The 14,118-nt window shown below is 48.3% G+C and overlaps 1 protein-coding gene across 3 annotated transcripts in view; it reads left to right on the top strand.

Annotated features, from left to right (window-relative positions):
* GPR107 (G protein-coupled receptor 107) overlaps nt 1–14,118 on the top strand; it is a 56,135-nt gene that overhangs the window by 14,797 nt on the left and 27,220 nt on the right. For 2 of the 3 annotated variants that reach the window (XM_036329350.1, XM_036329348.1), the window contains exons 6-12: nt 145–182; nt 1,733–1,789; nt 5,331–5,441; nt 6,235–6,368; nt 9,724–9,799; nt 11,040–11,113; nt 11,525–11,642. In XM_036329350.1, the coding sequence (XP_036185243.1) occupies nt 145–182; nt 1,733–1,789; nt 5,331–5,441; nt 6,235–6,368; nt 9,724–9,799; nt 11,040–11,113; nt 11,525–11,642 (608 nt within the window). Of the gene's footprint in view, nt 1–144; nt 183–1,732; nt 1,790–3,365; nt 3,493–5,330; nt 5,442–6,234; nt 6,369–9,723; nt 9,800–11,039; nt 11,114–11,524; nt 11,643–14,118 lie in introns of those variants that run through there. The other variant, XM_036329351.1, reaches the window with a different exon arrangement.

The following is a 14,118-nucleotide window of genomic DNA, read 5'->3' as shown; positions in this document are numbered from 1 at the left end:
AGTCCACAAGATAGCATATGGTCTCACCTTTTTTGTTTGTTTGAATTATTTGATATTAGACAAGCTAGAGTCTCATAAAATGATGCTATGATATACATATGAGTGAATCCTACAGTAATACCTTTTCAATGTTTCTGCTTCTAGAGAGTGGAAAGTCTAAAAGAAGTACAGAGAATTCAAAGGTAAGAACTAAGCACCCATTTGTGCTCAGCTTTTTTGTTTATATATGTATATGTGTGCATGTATGGATCTCTTTTTAAACATACACATACACAGGTACATTCATATGCATACACATGCCTAATGTACAGGGAGCTGCCTTCTGTTTGGAGACATAATGTTGGCACACTGAAACAACTTAACAGTGAAATTGGGTGCTGCATTGCACAGCACTTAAGTGCTAAAGGGCCAGATAGTGGGTGGAGAGGGAAGCGAGCTATCTGGAGAACCCTCTGGAAGGAAGTTTCACCAGGGTTTGAAGTTTGCTGGATTTGTTTGGGGAAGAAGAGATGGAATGGGATGAAGACTGTCATAAGCAAAGACTGGAAGTGGAAATGAGCGTAGCAGGTGCTGGGCACTGGCCTGTTTGAAGTAAAAGGTACATATTTGGGAGCAGAGAGAGGGATCTTAGATAATACAGAGCTGGCTGCATATGCTGCTCCTGCCGTAGACACTTAGCTGTCTCGTGAGATCCACTGTCTCGGTGTCACAGTGCTGGTGCTCAGGTCACCCTTATTTCACTTACTGTTGCCCCATTGTGCTAGTGTCGTGATGCTGGCCATTCAGATACGCCAAAGAGAAGCTTCCTTTACGTGAAGAGGTGAACATTCTTGACTTAAAAAGGAAAGAGAAAAAAAAAGCCATGGGGAGGTTGCTAAGATCTACAGTAAGAATGAACCTGTCTTTGAAACTGCCTACTTTATAAATTAAACTTTCTCATCGGTATGGGTGTATAGGAAAAAGCATAAACATAGTACATGTAGGGTTTGGTGCTATCTGCAGGTTCAGGCATCCCCTGGGGGTCTTGGAATGTATCCCCTGCAGATCAGGAGGGAGGACCATATTTAAAATGGCAATTTGATACGTTTTGGTTTATGTGTACATTGTGAAGCTATCACCACAGTAAAGTTAGTGAACATTACCCATCACCCCAAAAGTGTTTCCTGCCCATTGCCATGCTCCTGTCCCCTGGCAACCACTGCTTTGTCCCCGTAGATTAGTTTCACAAAACTGCGCAGATGGGTTATGCGGTGCGTGCTCTTTTGTGTTCTTTCATTCAGCGTAAGTATTCTCAGTTCATCGTGTGTGCATATGTCAGTCGTTCTTGTCATTACTTCGTCCGCTGGACCAATGGCAACCTGTTACTCACTTGCAGTCGGGAGTGGAGTCCAGGGATGGTCAGGATGTGACCTGGGTTGGCACCCTAGGTCTTGCTGAAGCTTTAGTAGTAGAGAAGTGCTCCAGCAGGAAGTTGGGGGGCGGGGTGAGGAGTGGGGTTAGTGAAGAGGCAGAAGACAGCTGAGTAAAGGCAGTGGGTGAGGAAGAACGAACATTCTCTGTGAAAGGGGATTTCAGACATCGAAAGGATGGTGGATGTTATTTTTAGGAAGCTTTTAAAGGTCGGCAATTGTAGGCTTTCAGAAAAACGTGTTTAAGTCTTTATGTTTATGTTTATGTTTATGAGCTTACTTTTCCTGCCAGTGTCCTAAAGCAGGTTGTTATGTCTTTCTAGGCAATGGAAGAGAAATCCTTTTCTGTTCGTAATAATGGCAGGGCACTTTCATTTCGGGTATGTATCTTCTTTGAGTAAAGCTTGATCTCTACCATGTAAAGAGTGAATTTTTAAAAGCAAAAGCATTTTGAATTTAGGAATAATTAGGCATGCTATGTATCAGTCACTTGAATACAGTAGCTCTCTTCATAACAAACCTACAGGGTGGATATTATCACCCGCCGTGTAGCAAATCATAAGTCTCTAAGAAGAAATAACTTCACGAATGTCCAATATGAGTGATAAGGCCCAGATTCCAACCCAGTTCTGCCTGGCTGTCCCCACAACTCTGCCTCTAATCCTACGCTGACTCCCATTCCGAGTGCTCCAGGAGGACCATGGGTGATCCTTTAGGGTGATGATGTAATTTTAGATGAGTTCACTGAGACTCAGAGGCCGTGAGTGACCCGCAACGCTGTCACCATTATTAACTGCATGCGAGTGTTTGTGGCGGCATCACAGCCCATGTATGTGGTAGGAGGTTGGACTGGATCTCAGCACCAACTTACCAGCTGGTGACCTTGGACAACACTTCACTTCGGCTCCTTGCTCTTTAATCATCTAAGAATGAAAAACGGTGGGACTGTCTCATAGGGTTGCTAGGCAGATCATTTTTTTAAAGTGCTCTGTAAAGTGCTATGCAAATAACCTTTATTATTACTTTGTAAAAGTCACTGCCTCTCTCCTAACCCGTTTTCATTAATTGAGGTATAATTTGCTTACAGTGAGTGCACAGGTCTTGAGTGTACCGCTCAATCAGTGTTGACAAATGCAGGCGGCCATGTAATCCACTCTGCCAGATGCTCTGCTTTTATCACTGGGGAAGTCCCCCACCCCTGCATCCTCTGTTCTGGCTTATAGCGGCTTATATTGCCTAACAATTTTTATATGTTAAGTTTAGTAGCCATTGGTATTAATAGCTAACTGAGAGCTTTTGGGGTAGTCACCTCCAAATCCTCCGCAGCTTTCGGCTGTCTCAGAGGGAAAGCCCAAGTCCTTCCACTTGTCTGCAAACCCACAGGTCGGCCGCTGTCATTTCTATCCTTGGCTCCTGTTCCCTGCCCCTCCCCTCCCCTTGCTAACTCTGCTTCAGGCACACGGGCCACCTTGCTGCTCCTAGGAAAGATGAAGCCTCAGGCTCTGCTTTCACTGTCCCCACTGGGAGGAACACTTGTCCCTTGGAACCCTTTTGATTAATTTCTTTCTCCTTCAAGTCTTTCAAACACCACTGTCTCAGCAAAGCTTCCCCAGTCACCGTGTTTTAAATGCAGCCACTCCCCTTTGCCCCCCCCCCCCACTCCGTTCTTTTCCCTTCGCACTTCTTGTTTCCAACATGCTGTAACTACTTACTGTGTTTGTCAGTCTCTCCCTGTAGAAGGTAACCATAAGGGCAGGGATTTTCTGTTTTATTACTGATGTATATGAAATTCCTAACCTTGGACCTGGCCTCTAATAGGCTCTCCATCAGTAATTATGGACATGAATGAATGAATGCCAGGTATTGTGCTAAATACTTTTATGTTATCATTATCTCAGTTCATCCTCCCAACAACTCTATGAAGTAGGTACTGTTATTATTCCCCTTTTACAGATGAGGAAACTGAGTCTCAGAGAGGTTAAGTAACTTGCCTAAGGGGAGGACTCAAACCCAGGTTTTTCTGACTCCAAGGCCCATGTGTTTAACCACTTTGCTTTACTGCCTCCTTAAGAAAATACAAAAGGTACTTTTCTCTCTTTTTTCCCTCACTTTAAAATGCTTGTTCATAAAATAAGTGTTTTGAATGTTTTTGTAAAAAGCCTTTAAAAAGTAATTCAAAAGGAAAGCATATCGGATGTATACATTGTCAGTTACTAATGCGTGCGTCAGGTGAGTGTCAGGGCAAAGCAGCAGACACTGCTGATGAGAACATGGGTGGAAATGGCCAGTTCGTAGGGTCCCCGGGATGCATAAAACAGGCAGTGCCGGGCTGCTTGCCTTTTGTCCGCTTCCCCTCTCCTTGCAAAGGAGTCGTAGGTGACTCCTTCCTGTTCTCCTGCCCAGTGTTCTCCCCGTTTTGCACAGTGAAGTCACCTGAGCCTTCCTGCTCCATCCACAGAACAAGGATGATCGTTCATCCCCAGAGCAGGAAAGCGACTGTCGGAGCTTATTCCAACTCTAAAATTGACATTTTTGCTTTATTTTTGTTTTCTCCTTAAGGGTCAAGTGCCAACTCTGATCTCTTTAATAATTATATTGATTTTTTAAAATATTTCTTAACTTCATCTGAGTCTTTGAGAACTAGGAAGTTAATATGTTTAGAAACATTTTCTATTCTGGCTACCCGTGTGGACTAAAATACACGTCCGACGTTTACAAGGATGAGTTTGGGACGTGGCTTAACAATTTCAACTTGAATATTCTTGGCCTTTTATTTCGAGCTTCTTCTCAGGTGTCTCTTTTTCCTCCCCGCCTGTTAAATTGTAAGGTATAGTATATATACAAGAGAGTGTTAGTACCTATATTGGTGATGAATACAAATAGTTGTAAGTAATCACCGTTGTAACCATCACTGGGACAAGAGATGGAATCATGCTAGTACCTCACAAACTCCATATCCTTCCCAACTCTGAGTAACCCCGATTGTGAAGAAAATGTTATAATCATGTCCTCACCTTTCTTTATAGTTTACCATCTGTATATGTAGCCCTAAGCCACATAATTTAGGCTTATAGAAAAATTCTCTAGGATAGACTCAGGAGTTGCTTCTATGATCTTACATACATGTATGATTTCTTTTGATTTACATTAAACTTCATTTGGACACATGAAATATAAGAAAAACATGTCTGAATATAGAAAAATGTAGTATTACTGTTGCTTAAAATTACAGGTGTAAATTTTAATGAGGGAAATTGTTTTGTTTTTAAAGGATTTGTAATTGGTTTTTAGAGAGAGCAGAAGGAACAGGGACAGAAACATCAGTGTGAAAGAAAACATTACCGGCTGCCTCCTATATATTCCCTACCCAGAATTGAGCCCACAACTCTGGCATGTGCCCTGACCGGGAATCGAACTGGCAACCCTTCAGTGCATGGGATGACGCCCAACCAACTGAGCCACATCAGCCAGGGTGGAATATTGGTTCCTTACCTTGTCAAGTATTAAATGAACCTCCTTCAGTTGTCAGGAGTATTTTTACCTACATAATACGTTGGCTTGAAAACTAGATAACTGCATCTTCTAAGGTTGCCTTGGAAGACTTCTGCCAAAATCCATCACCAATGGATAGATGTGTGATAAGGCAAGGATAGTAAAACGTTCATTGTGGAATCTAGGTAGTGGGTATATAGGTATTTGCTGTATAATTTTGTCAACTTTTCTGTTAGCTTGAAAGTTGCTATAACAACTTTGGGAGGGAATCATAGAACAAGAAAACATCTTTAAATTCTGCTCTGGGAGAATTTGATTTCTTGAAGGCTATCTTTTTTTCTATTCATAGTATTCATGATTTCCTTCTAAGACTTAAAAATTTAGCTGAGGATTTGGGTACCCTTTAATTTTTTTCTCCTTCACTTTCAGTTTTCCTTTAACATCAGCACCAATGAGCAGGAAGGCCTCTACAGTCTTTATTTGCATAAATGCACTGGACCTAAAATGCAGTCTAATGACAAGTTTTCATTCAACCTTGATGTGAGTACCATATGGAAACTGTTCCACATGAGTTTTGTCAGCCGTGTAATATGGAAGACATTTATCTATAATAATAAAAGCCTAGTATGCAAATCAACCAAACAGCAGAACGACCATCTGAATGACCTTCCGGACAACCACGCTATGTATGACATGCACTGGCAGCAGGCCAGCCAAGGCGGGTGCCAGGCCACCCTCTGTGGGGCAGTCGATGGGAGGCTCCACAATTGATCACCCCAAAGAGGGAGGCCCAGGCCAGCCAAACAATCGTATCCCATGCTTGTTGCCCGCAGAGGGAAGCGACTGGTGGTGGTGGGGGAGGCCAGTGTGCAGTGCCGCAAAGGTGGCAAGCAGTGGTGGGGGCGGGGCCAGCTGCCAGCAGCCAGGGGAAGGAAAGTCCCGATAGGCCCTGATCGCCGGCCAAGCCTAGGGACCCTACCTGAGTGGATTGCGAGAGGGCGCAGGCCCGGCTGAGGGACATCCCTTCTCCCCCACTCCTGTGTATGAATTTCGTGCACTGGGCCTCTAGTTTCTCTATAAGAATAGATCTTAAGACCGCTTAAGCAAAGTAAAAGAAAAGTGTGGCCAGTGGGCAGGAACTTTAGCAGAGGATTCATAAACAAGGACTATAAAGCAATTGGGTGTGTTTACATTTCAGCCAGTGCACTAAGAATGTGTTTGTTCTCTACTGGTATTCACTCTTAAGCTTAAGTTAAACAGCTAAGATTACAAAGTGCTGGATGTGAAATGATCTGTTCCTGAAAAGTAAAAATAAATTTCATGTTGGTTTCAGATTGAGATCACGGAGAAGAATCCTGAGAGCTACCTCTCTGCAGGAGAAATCCCTCTCCCTAAGTTATACATTTCTATGGCCTTTTTCTTTTTCCTTTCTGGGACCATCTGGATTCACATCCTTCGAAAACGACGGTAAAATACTCCTTCCTTAAGTCCTTCAGCTTCAAGTGGGTTGGTATTTGTACAATTTCACCTTTGCTGGCTTCTGCACCTGGGCAGGATTGGCACCGGCTATTTTGTTCTCTTCAAAGGGCATCTTCCCTGAAACGTAGGACACTGCAGGAGCTTTGCATACCTTGGTGTTTGCTCACTTCCCATTGTTTTGCTTAAAGGCAAATCCAGAGATTTCAATAACATACAAGCAAAATAAAATGTATATAAGCTGAGCGTTTCCGTAGCGAAGAGATCACAGTGCAGCACTCCACGTGAACACATTGGTCCCAGTCAGGGCCTCTTTGTTCTTGAGAACAGGTGAGGGACAGGGACCCACTGCCTGGCCGAGAGCATGAATTACCGCTTCGTACAGAGGCCTCAGCTCGGAGCTGGGCTGGGCTGGGAGAGCTGCTGACCTTCCGATACTGACCTGGGCTTGTCACTGGAGAAATCCTCTTCAAAGCCCATCTGCCTGGCTGTTGGCCTTTCTGCTGAAACCCCTGTGGCTTTCACTTCCTGTACTTGGCTCTTGAGGAGACCAGCTGCAAGCTGCATGTAGGTGGAGCTAATGTTTAATTCTGTCTCTCTCCCCCAAAATTGAGAAGCAAAATATAATTTTCAGTTAAAGGATACAATTCTGTTATAGGATAAGGCCCATAAGCTAAGTAAATGATGGCGTGTGAATATGGCATTGCAGTATGGGTTAAGGTAAATTTATATAATAATCAGGGACCCCAAATACCTCTCTCTGGAGCGTGGGGCAGACATTGATGCCTCTGACTTGCTCAGCTGGGAGCAGTGGGAACACCCTGCCCACCGCCACATGGAACGAGCCTTTTGTTTACCTGGGAAGGACCCCACCCAGTCACTTGGACTAGACGATCAGCAGCCGTGAATAAGACGACAAGAATCCTATGAAGTTAGGCCATAGAAGGGTTTTGTTTTGTTTAAAGAAAGTTTTGCCTTTGCTTTAATTAGAAAAGTGAGAAGTGGGAGCGAGAGCTGATTTCCAGTGTGAACGCTGTTACCGCCTGTGTGCCTGCTTCGCGCTTGGTCCTTTCCCTCAGCTATGGAACTGGGCAGTGAGTCCTGCGCCGGCTTCCTCTGAGAGCTGAGCTCTGGAGATTTATGTGCAGGAGGGGTTTGCTCATCAGGATGCGCTGCAGATGTGAGGCACATGTGAGGTGCTTTCATTCCCTTTACTTAGTGATACAACAGTCATGGGCACTGGTTCACTTGAATAATAAAAACTGGCAGCAGTTTTAAATGTGTGGTAAATGAGGCTGACCTACTTTGTGCATGTTTTAAGCTTCTTATTGAAGTATAGTATACATACAAAATGTATGATTTCCGCCCCCCACCCCATCCTCTTGTTTCCCTGGGAGTCTTACAGCGGGTCGGGTCATGTGAAGTTGGAAATTTAAGTCATGGAAAGGATGTGACTCCATGGCTGCCGCTGCCTTTCAGAGTCTTGCAGCCCCTCCCACTGGAAGGAGTTGAGAGATCTCTGCCTGGGTTTATTGAGGCCTTGACATGGGAAGCAAGAGCCACGGGCAGTCAGCTACAGAGCTGGGACTGGAACCCAGATGTCCTGCTGTGTATACATGGTTCCTCTCATCTCTGTGCTGTCTGCCTTGGGCCCAGAGCCCCTGGGCAGTGGAGGGAAGCTGGTCGTTTTGAGTCAGGCACCTGGTGGTGGTTATTTTAGCTAATGTTCCCACAGCTCCTTGAGGTAGGCAGGTGTAGCCCCATTTTTAGAAGAGGTTACTGAGGTTTAGAGGGATGAAGGTCATCGGAATAGAACCATATTGGAGCCAGTTCTGTGTGGCTTTGGACCCTGTGTTCTTTCTATCACATCACTGCCCCAGGCGGGAGGCGGGGAGGTTTTAACTAGGACTGCTAGCTAGTCGAGGTTGCTGGGGGTGGGGTGGGGGGTGGCGGGGGAGGGTGACAATGGGCAGTTTTGCCCTGTGGTAAATCTAATTGCTATTCACAGTGACAGACTAATCTGGCCTTGACTTCCTTTTTGACTTTTGGGCACTGGGACAGGAAATTACCGGAGAGGAAATCATTCTGGAAACAGCATATGTCAGTTCAGGGCACACCCTCCTTATCATCCTTGCAAGGCCCTCTCCTTCGTTTCCCTTCATTTCCTATCCCTTCTCTCATTCCTTCCCAACCACTCAAAAGTGTTTATTATGTGTTTTCTGATATTCGTGCACTTTTATAAATTTGTAATGTTTATTCATGTTGCATGTATTTTTTTAAATTTTTTTTTTATATTTTATTGATTTTTTACAGAGAGGAAGGGAGAGGAATAGGGAGTTAGAAACATCGATGAGAGAGAAACATCTATCAGCTGCCCCCTGCACACTCCCCACTGGGGATGTGCCTGCAACCAAGGTCCATGCCCTTGACTGGAATCGAACCCGGGACCCTCCAGTTCGCAGGCTGATGCTCTATCCACTGAGCCAAACCGGTTAGGGCAATGTTGCATGTATTTTTAATTTATGTAAATTATACTATCTATGGATATTATTATTAGCATTTTTTACATGGTGATATCTGTTCTGTTGATTTTTTTTTGTCTGATGTCCCACTGTCCACATTTTGTACTGCTGTGGCTTTGCCGAATGTCTTGATACCCGAGTTGGAGTTTCCCGTGGCTCTTACAGAAGTCTGTGTTCTTTAATAGAGTTTTAACTTTTTCTCCAGAATGGTCTTGTGTGTCCTATTGGTTAAGTCCTGGGGGAGGTGGGAAAGGGTAGTGGAACGTAGTGCTCAGCAGCCCAAAGGTGGACAGGCACCGGAGTGAGCCTGGGGGTAGGGTGGAAGTGGGTGCTTTACCCCACTGGCCTGGGGTGTTTGGCAGGTTCCAGCCTTGAAGGGGAGCAAAGAGGGCACAGCCCTCCTTGTCACCTGGCGCTGAACCGCCTCCCCGGGGCTGCACATTTCCCCAGTGAGCTGTAGCTCCTCCCCTCTGTTCACTGGGGTTTCAGTGTCCGCACATCCATCCAGTCCACTTCCTGTGGCCTTTCCCGATGGTTTCTGGGGAGAAAGCCTGTTCTGATTTCTGTCTCACGGTCTCAGCCTCTTCAGGCTTCCGTGCATGACTCAGTCCCGTTTGCAGTGTGGGCTTCGGGGGTAGAGGTGCCTCTGGGGCTCCTTCAAGGCCTGTTCTGCAACAGAAAGGACTTTTTAAAAGGCTTCATGTTTGGGGTTTGCTTAGGTTACATGTACTGCCTTCTTATAAAAACGTCTGATGCCCGAGGCTCCAAGCTGTCGTGTGGGAGAATGGAATATTTCTTTCATTCTTTTCTCTCTGTTTTTATAGGAACGATGTATTTAAAATTCACTGGTTGATGACGGCCCTCCCTTTCACCAAGTCTCTTTCTTTGGTCTTCCATGCAGTACGTATGGGTATTTTGGGGTCATTTATGAAATGATGTTCAATGCTATATGATCAGGAAAATCAGGGAAAGGGGATAGATCCGTGGGAACCCAAAGGTAAAGAACGCCTTTCTCAGGAAGCCTCTGACGGGAGGGGCGGCTGGTCATGGGCGTAAAGCATCAGAGCCTGGAGTCCCAGACGCAGGCACCGTCTGATAGCAGTGCAGGCCCAGAGTTTCCCTTGGACACAGGCTTGTTTTCATTTCTTTGTTTGGGTGGGTGGGTGGGTTGGGTCATTTCTTGAGATGAGACTGCCACCTGCTGAAGTGTGTCCACGGCTCCCTCTTCCAGACCTTCCCCGTGTTCCCATTTGATTGCAAGTCCAGTGTTGGCGCTCTAATTCGAGAGAAAATCGAGACACACAGAGGCATAAAATTGAACTGAGCTTTGACTATTTCGCCCCGATGCTGATTGCCATGAGCCTGCCCCTGAGAGTAAGGTCACAGCTCCCCAGGGTGTAGGCCTACGAGGCACCCGCAGGTGACAGTCTCCACATGTGCACTACCTACTGCTGCACTTACAACGCCGTCAGGGAAAAGTAGCAGTAGCCACTTAGTCTGAAGAGAGAACAGGTATCTGGGTAATTTTTTCTTTGGATCTGAGCTGATTTTTTTTTTTGAACCATGTGGATAATGAGTGATGGGATCCTTGAGTGACTGTAATATCCAGGTAGCCGAGTATGATAGGAGGAAAGATGTGTAAGACACGTGTGTCCCCTTTGTGAGTTCTGCCAGGAGCATGTCAGTGCCCTTCTGAAACGTGCCCCTTTAATTAAAATGAGATGCTGGCTTCAGGTAGCTCTAAATTCAGAGTTTCTCCCCCCAAAGAAAACAGTTTTCTAAGCTGGGTGATTCCATGTAGGTTTTTACTGAGTGACTGGGTGGTGAGAGGTAAAGTTCTCGGGTGGGACACTGAGAAGACCTATGGCATTTGGACCATGGAGATTGGAAAGAAGAAATGAGGCAGCCATTTGCCCGGGGGAATCACCTGCCTCAAGAGAGGGACCCAGGCTGAGCGTTAGTGACACTGAAACGTGTCAGTTTCTCAAGCTGGTTGACATTGTTCGCGCACTCATGTGCTTTATTGTGAATTGACAAGTGAGTCACTGGACACCTTATCATGAGGTCTCTGTGGATTTCCGTTTGACTGCACTGGGCGGGGGCCGGCCAATGCCCTTTCTGAAATGCCGTTCGCTTGCAGATCGACTACCACTACATCTCCTCCCAGGGCTACCCCATGGAAGGCTGGGCTGTCGTGTACTACATCACTCACCTGTAAGTGTGCAGGGTGACTCGTGACGTACTCATACCGGGACGTGACATATCAGGTGTTGGGGAAGAGACCTGGCTCAGGTTGACTGGCCCGCCCTCCTGTGCAGCCTGGCTGGGTTCCTGCCATGCCAAAGGGGTGTGGTGGACGGGTAGCTGTCCACACTTGAGAGCTCGGGGCTGTTGCGGGCCCCTGGGAGGGGGCTGCCTCCTTGTGGGGACTGGCTGCTCAGGTGGTGGGCTGCATAGCTAACTATTTGTGTGCGGAAGACTTGCTCACTTCAGAGGAACTTCCTGGATTTGGCCACCTGTCTTTTGCAAGAAGCACGTGAAATCATAGCATGAGCTGTGGAATCTAACTTGCAGGGTGGGACTCCAAAGAGACCCATTTTTGTCTGTGACATTTTTCTTTTTCAGTTTGAAAGGGGCCCTGCTGTTCATCACCATCGCGCTCATTGGCACTGGCTGGGCTTTCATCAAGCATATCCTTTCCGATAAAGACAAAAAGATCTTCATGATTGTCATCCCACTCCAGGTGAGGGACGCTCCTCCGCTGTGCTGCTCTGTCCCCCACTTAGCCGCTCCAGGCCGGTCTGGGAGCGGGGGTGGCCCACACAGAAACGCCAGCTTCCCCATGGGGGGTTCTGTTTCTGAATGTGGACAGGCCTAGGCCTCAGGCCACGGCACTGGGAGATGTTTGACCGTCAGTCATCTTTAACCGGCACATGGACATCTGTCCCTTAGTAGAGGGCTGCTGAAAAGTTAGGGGACCTGCTGGCTTCTCTTCCTCCCCTTTGTGTCCTGTAACCTAATGGGCCTCTTAGAGGAACTCAGTACATAGCGATCTTGTTAAATTATTTTAAAATTCTGAATGACACCAGTGAGTTCCCACAAGGTAGATGTTGGCAAACATTTCTTAGAGCCTCCCTGTGCTTGGGGCCTCACCAGTGAGCCCGCAGGAGAGGAGCCTTGGAACAGAGCCGGGCGGAAGGGCCCGCAAGCCGCGGTCCTAGCGGCGACGCACAGCTACTCTGCTCGGCCGGAGTGCGCCTGCTCGATAAAGTTGTTCTCGTCGCCCGGGCTCATCTTGGAGCACGCTGCCCATGTGGCAGGTGAGGGAGGAAGAGGCCAGCCCCCGGCACGCAGGCCGGCCCGCTCAGCTCCGGCCACAAAGCCGCTCCACGCCAGGATAAGGGATACACGTTACCGCCAAACCAATGGCGCACACCAGTTACCGAAGGGTTCCAAGGAAGACTGGTCATCCAGACTCTAATGACCTGGGAGGCTTTATGTGTGGATGGGCCTTGCCTCGATGCTTAAGGAAAGAAAGATGACAAAGATGACAGAGGCCCAGGGGGAGTGGCAGCAGCAGGAGGTGCTGTCCAGTGGACAGAGGTGCTGAGCTGCCCGGGTCTTGGCTGATGAGCTGCCAGGGTCTGGAGCTCGTGAGTGACGAGCCCGGGCCTCTGCCCACTCTGCCACACCGCCCCCTGAGCCCCTTTTCCTCTGGTGGCCGCTCCCTCCCCTTCAGTGTGAACTTCCTCCCGGCCTAACTGTGCGGTGATCGGGCTCAGTCCTCCCCCTGCCCCCCATTTGTTCGTCCGGAGGAGCAGCGCACAGGGTTATGTGGCAGGTCACTCGAAGAAATGGCATTTAACCAGTAACTGTAAATTTCAACATGGAGACTAGCCTAGGAAGGCCTTGAACAGCAGCCTGAAAAGTTAAAACTGCTTCTTTCCGGCCGTGGGAGCCACTGCACATTTCTGCGTAAGAAGTGAGTGCTGCACAGAATGGCGTTGCAAGAGCGTTATTGCCCGTTGCTGCCCGCGGCACCTCGGGGACTGGAAGCCGAGGACGCGTGCAGTTAGGAGTTCAGGCTGTGGAAGCCTGTTCTCCGCTCTGTCTTCGCAGACGGAGCCTCAGAGACAGGTGCGAGGATAGACTGGGCTTCGGGAGGAGCCCGACGCTGCGTGTCAGTGGGAGACTGGCGTTTCAGGGTCACTGCGTTAGTGTCCAGTGGTGTAAGCTTCTGCGGTGATTGAGCTGCGTGCGTCCTCGACAGAGAGAGAAACTGCACTTGGAGACTTCCCAATGCAGCGCAGCGGATTTTGCATTTTTGTTCAAGTGGAACATGACCGTTGCGAACAGCACGTCAGGCCGAGGATTGGGAGCTCGGCCTCGTGGGGGGTGGGGGTGGGATTAGCCGCCGCCTCCACACCTAGCAGTGGTCTTTGAAAGAACATCTCCTAGGCTGTCCCCCGTATGCCGAGTAGCACCGCAGGTTTCCAGGTGTTGCCGTCTCAGTTTAGGCAGCCGCAGGACTTTTCAGAGCACGCAGAGAGCTTAACAACAGACTGAACACACGAGACAGAGCCCTGACTGGGGATGGAAGTAGAGCACGGGCGCAGCTGGACCTCCGTGGGAAGCACAGCTGGACAGAGGACCTGGACTGGAGTTACTCCTGGGAGGGCGATGTGGCTCCTCAGCCAGTGGCTGAAATCCGCCGCTCTCGCCGCTCTGGTCTCTGATGACACCATCTGGCACTTAGCAGAGGTACTGTCACTGAGGAGCCTGGGCATGTGGCTGAACAGGAGTAAAGTGCAGCGCCTGCCTGGTGACTGCGAGGCCTAGGGTGCTGGAAAAACCACCCGGCCTGGGTAGCCCGCATTCAGTCTCCGTTCTGTGGCTCGGCAGCCGGGAGAGGCGTAGCTGGGTAGGTCTGACTTGCTGTCCCAGCAGTTACAGCAGGCAGGCCACTTGCCTCCTCCTGGGCTGGAGCGACTTGATCACATGGGGCGGGGGCTCCTGGGCTCTCTCTCTCTGCCTGGTCTCTTCGACGTGGCAGCTCCAGGCAGGCGGACTTACTACAGGAAGGCCCTGGGCTCCACAGGTGTCTCTCCAGAGAGCCAGGCAGAAGCTGTGTCCTCGGACCTACCTGGGACATCGCCTGGCGTCGCTCTCCTTACTCAGGTGGCCAGAGCAGCCACAAGCTCAGGAGCAAGCAGAGACGG

This window comes from Myotis myotis, unplaced genomic scaffold, assembly GCF_014108235.1.
Source record: "Myotis myotis isolate mMyoMyo1 unplaced genomic scaffold, mMyoMyo1.p scaffold_m19_p_12, whole genome shotgun sequence".
NCBI lineage: Eukaryota > Metazoa > Chordata > Mammalia > Chiroptera > Vespertilionidae > Myotis > Myotis myotis.
This window is presented reverse-complemented; position numbering and strand designations above follow the sequence as displayed.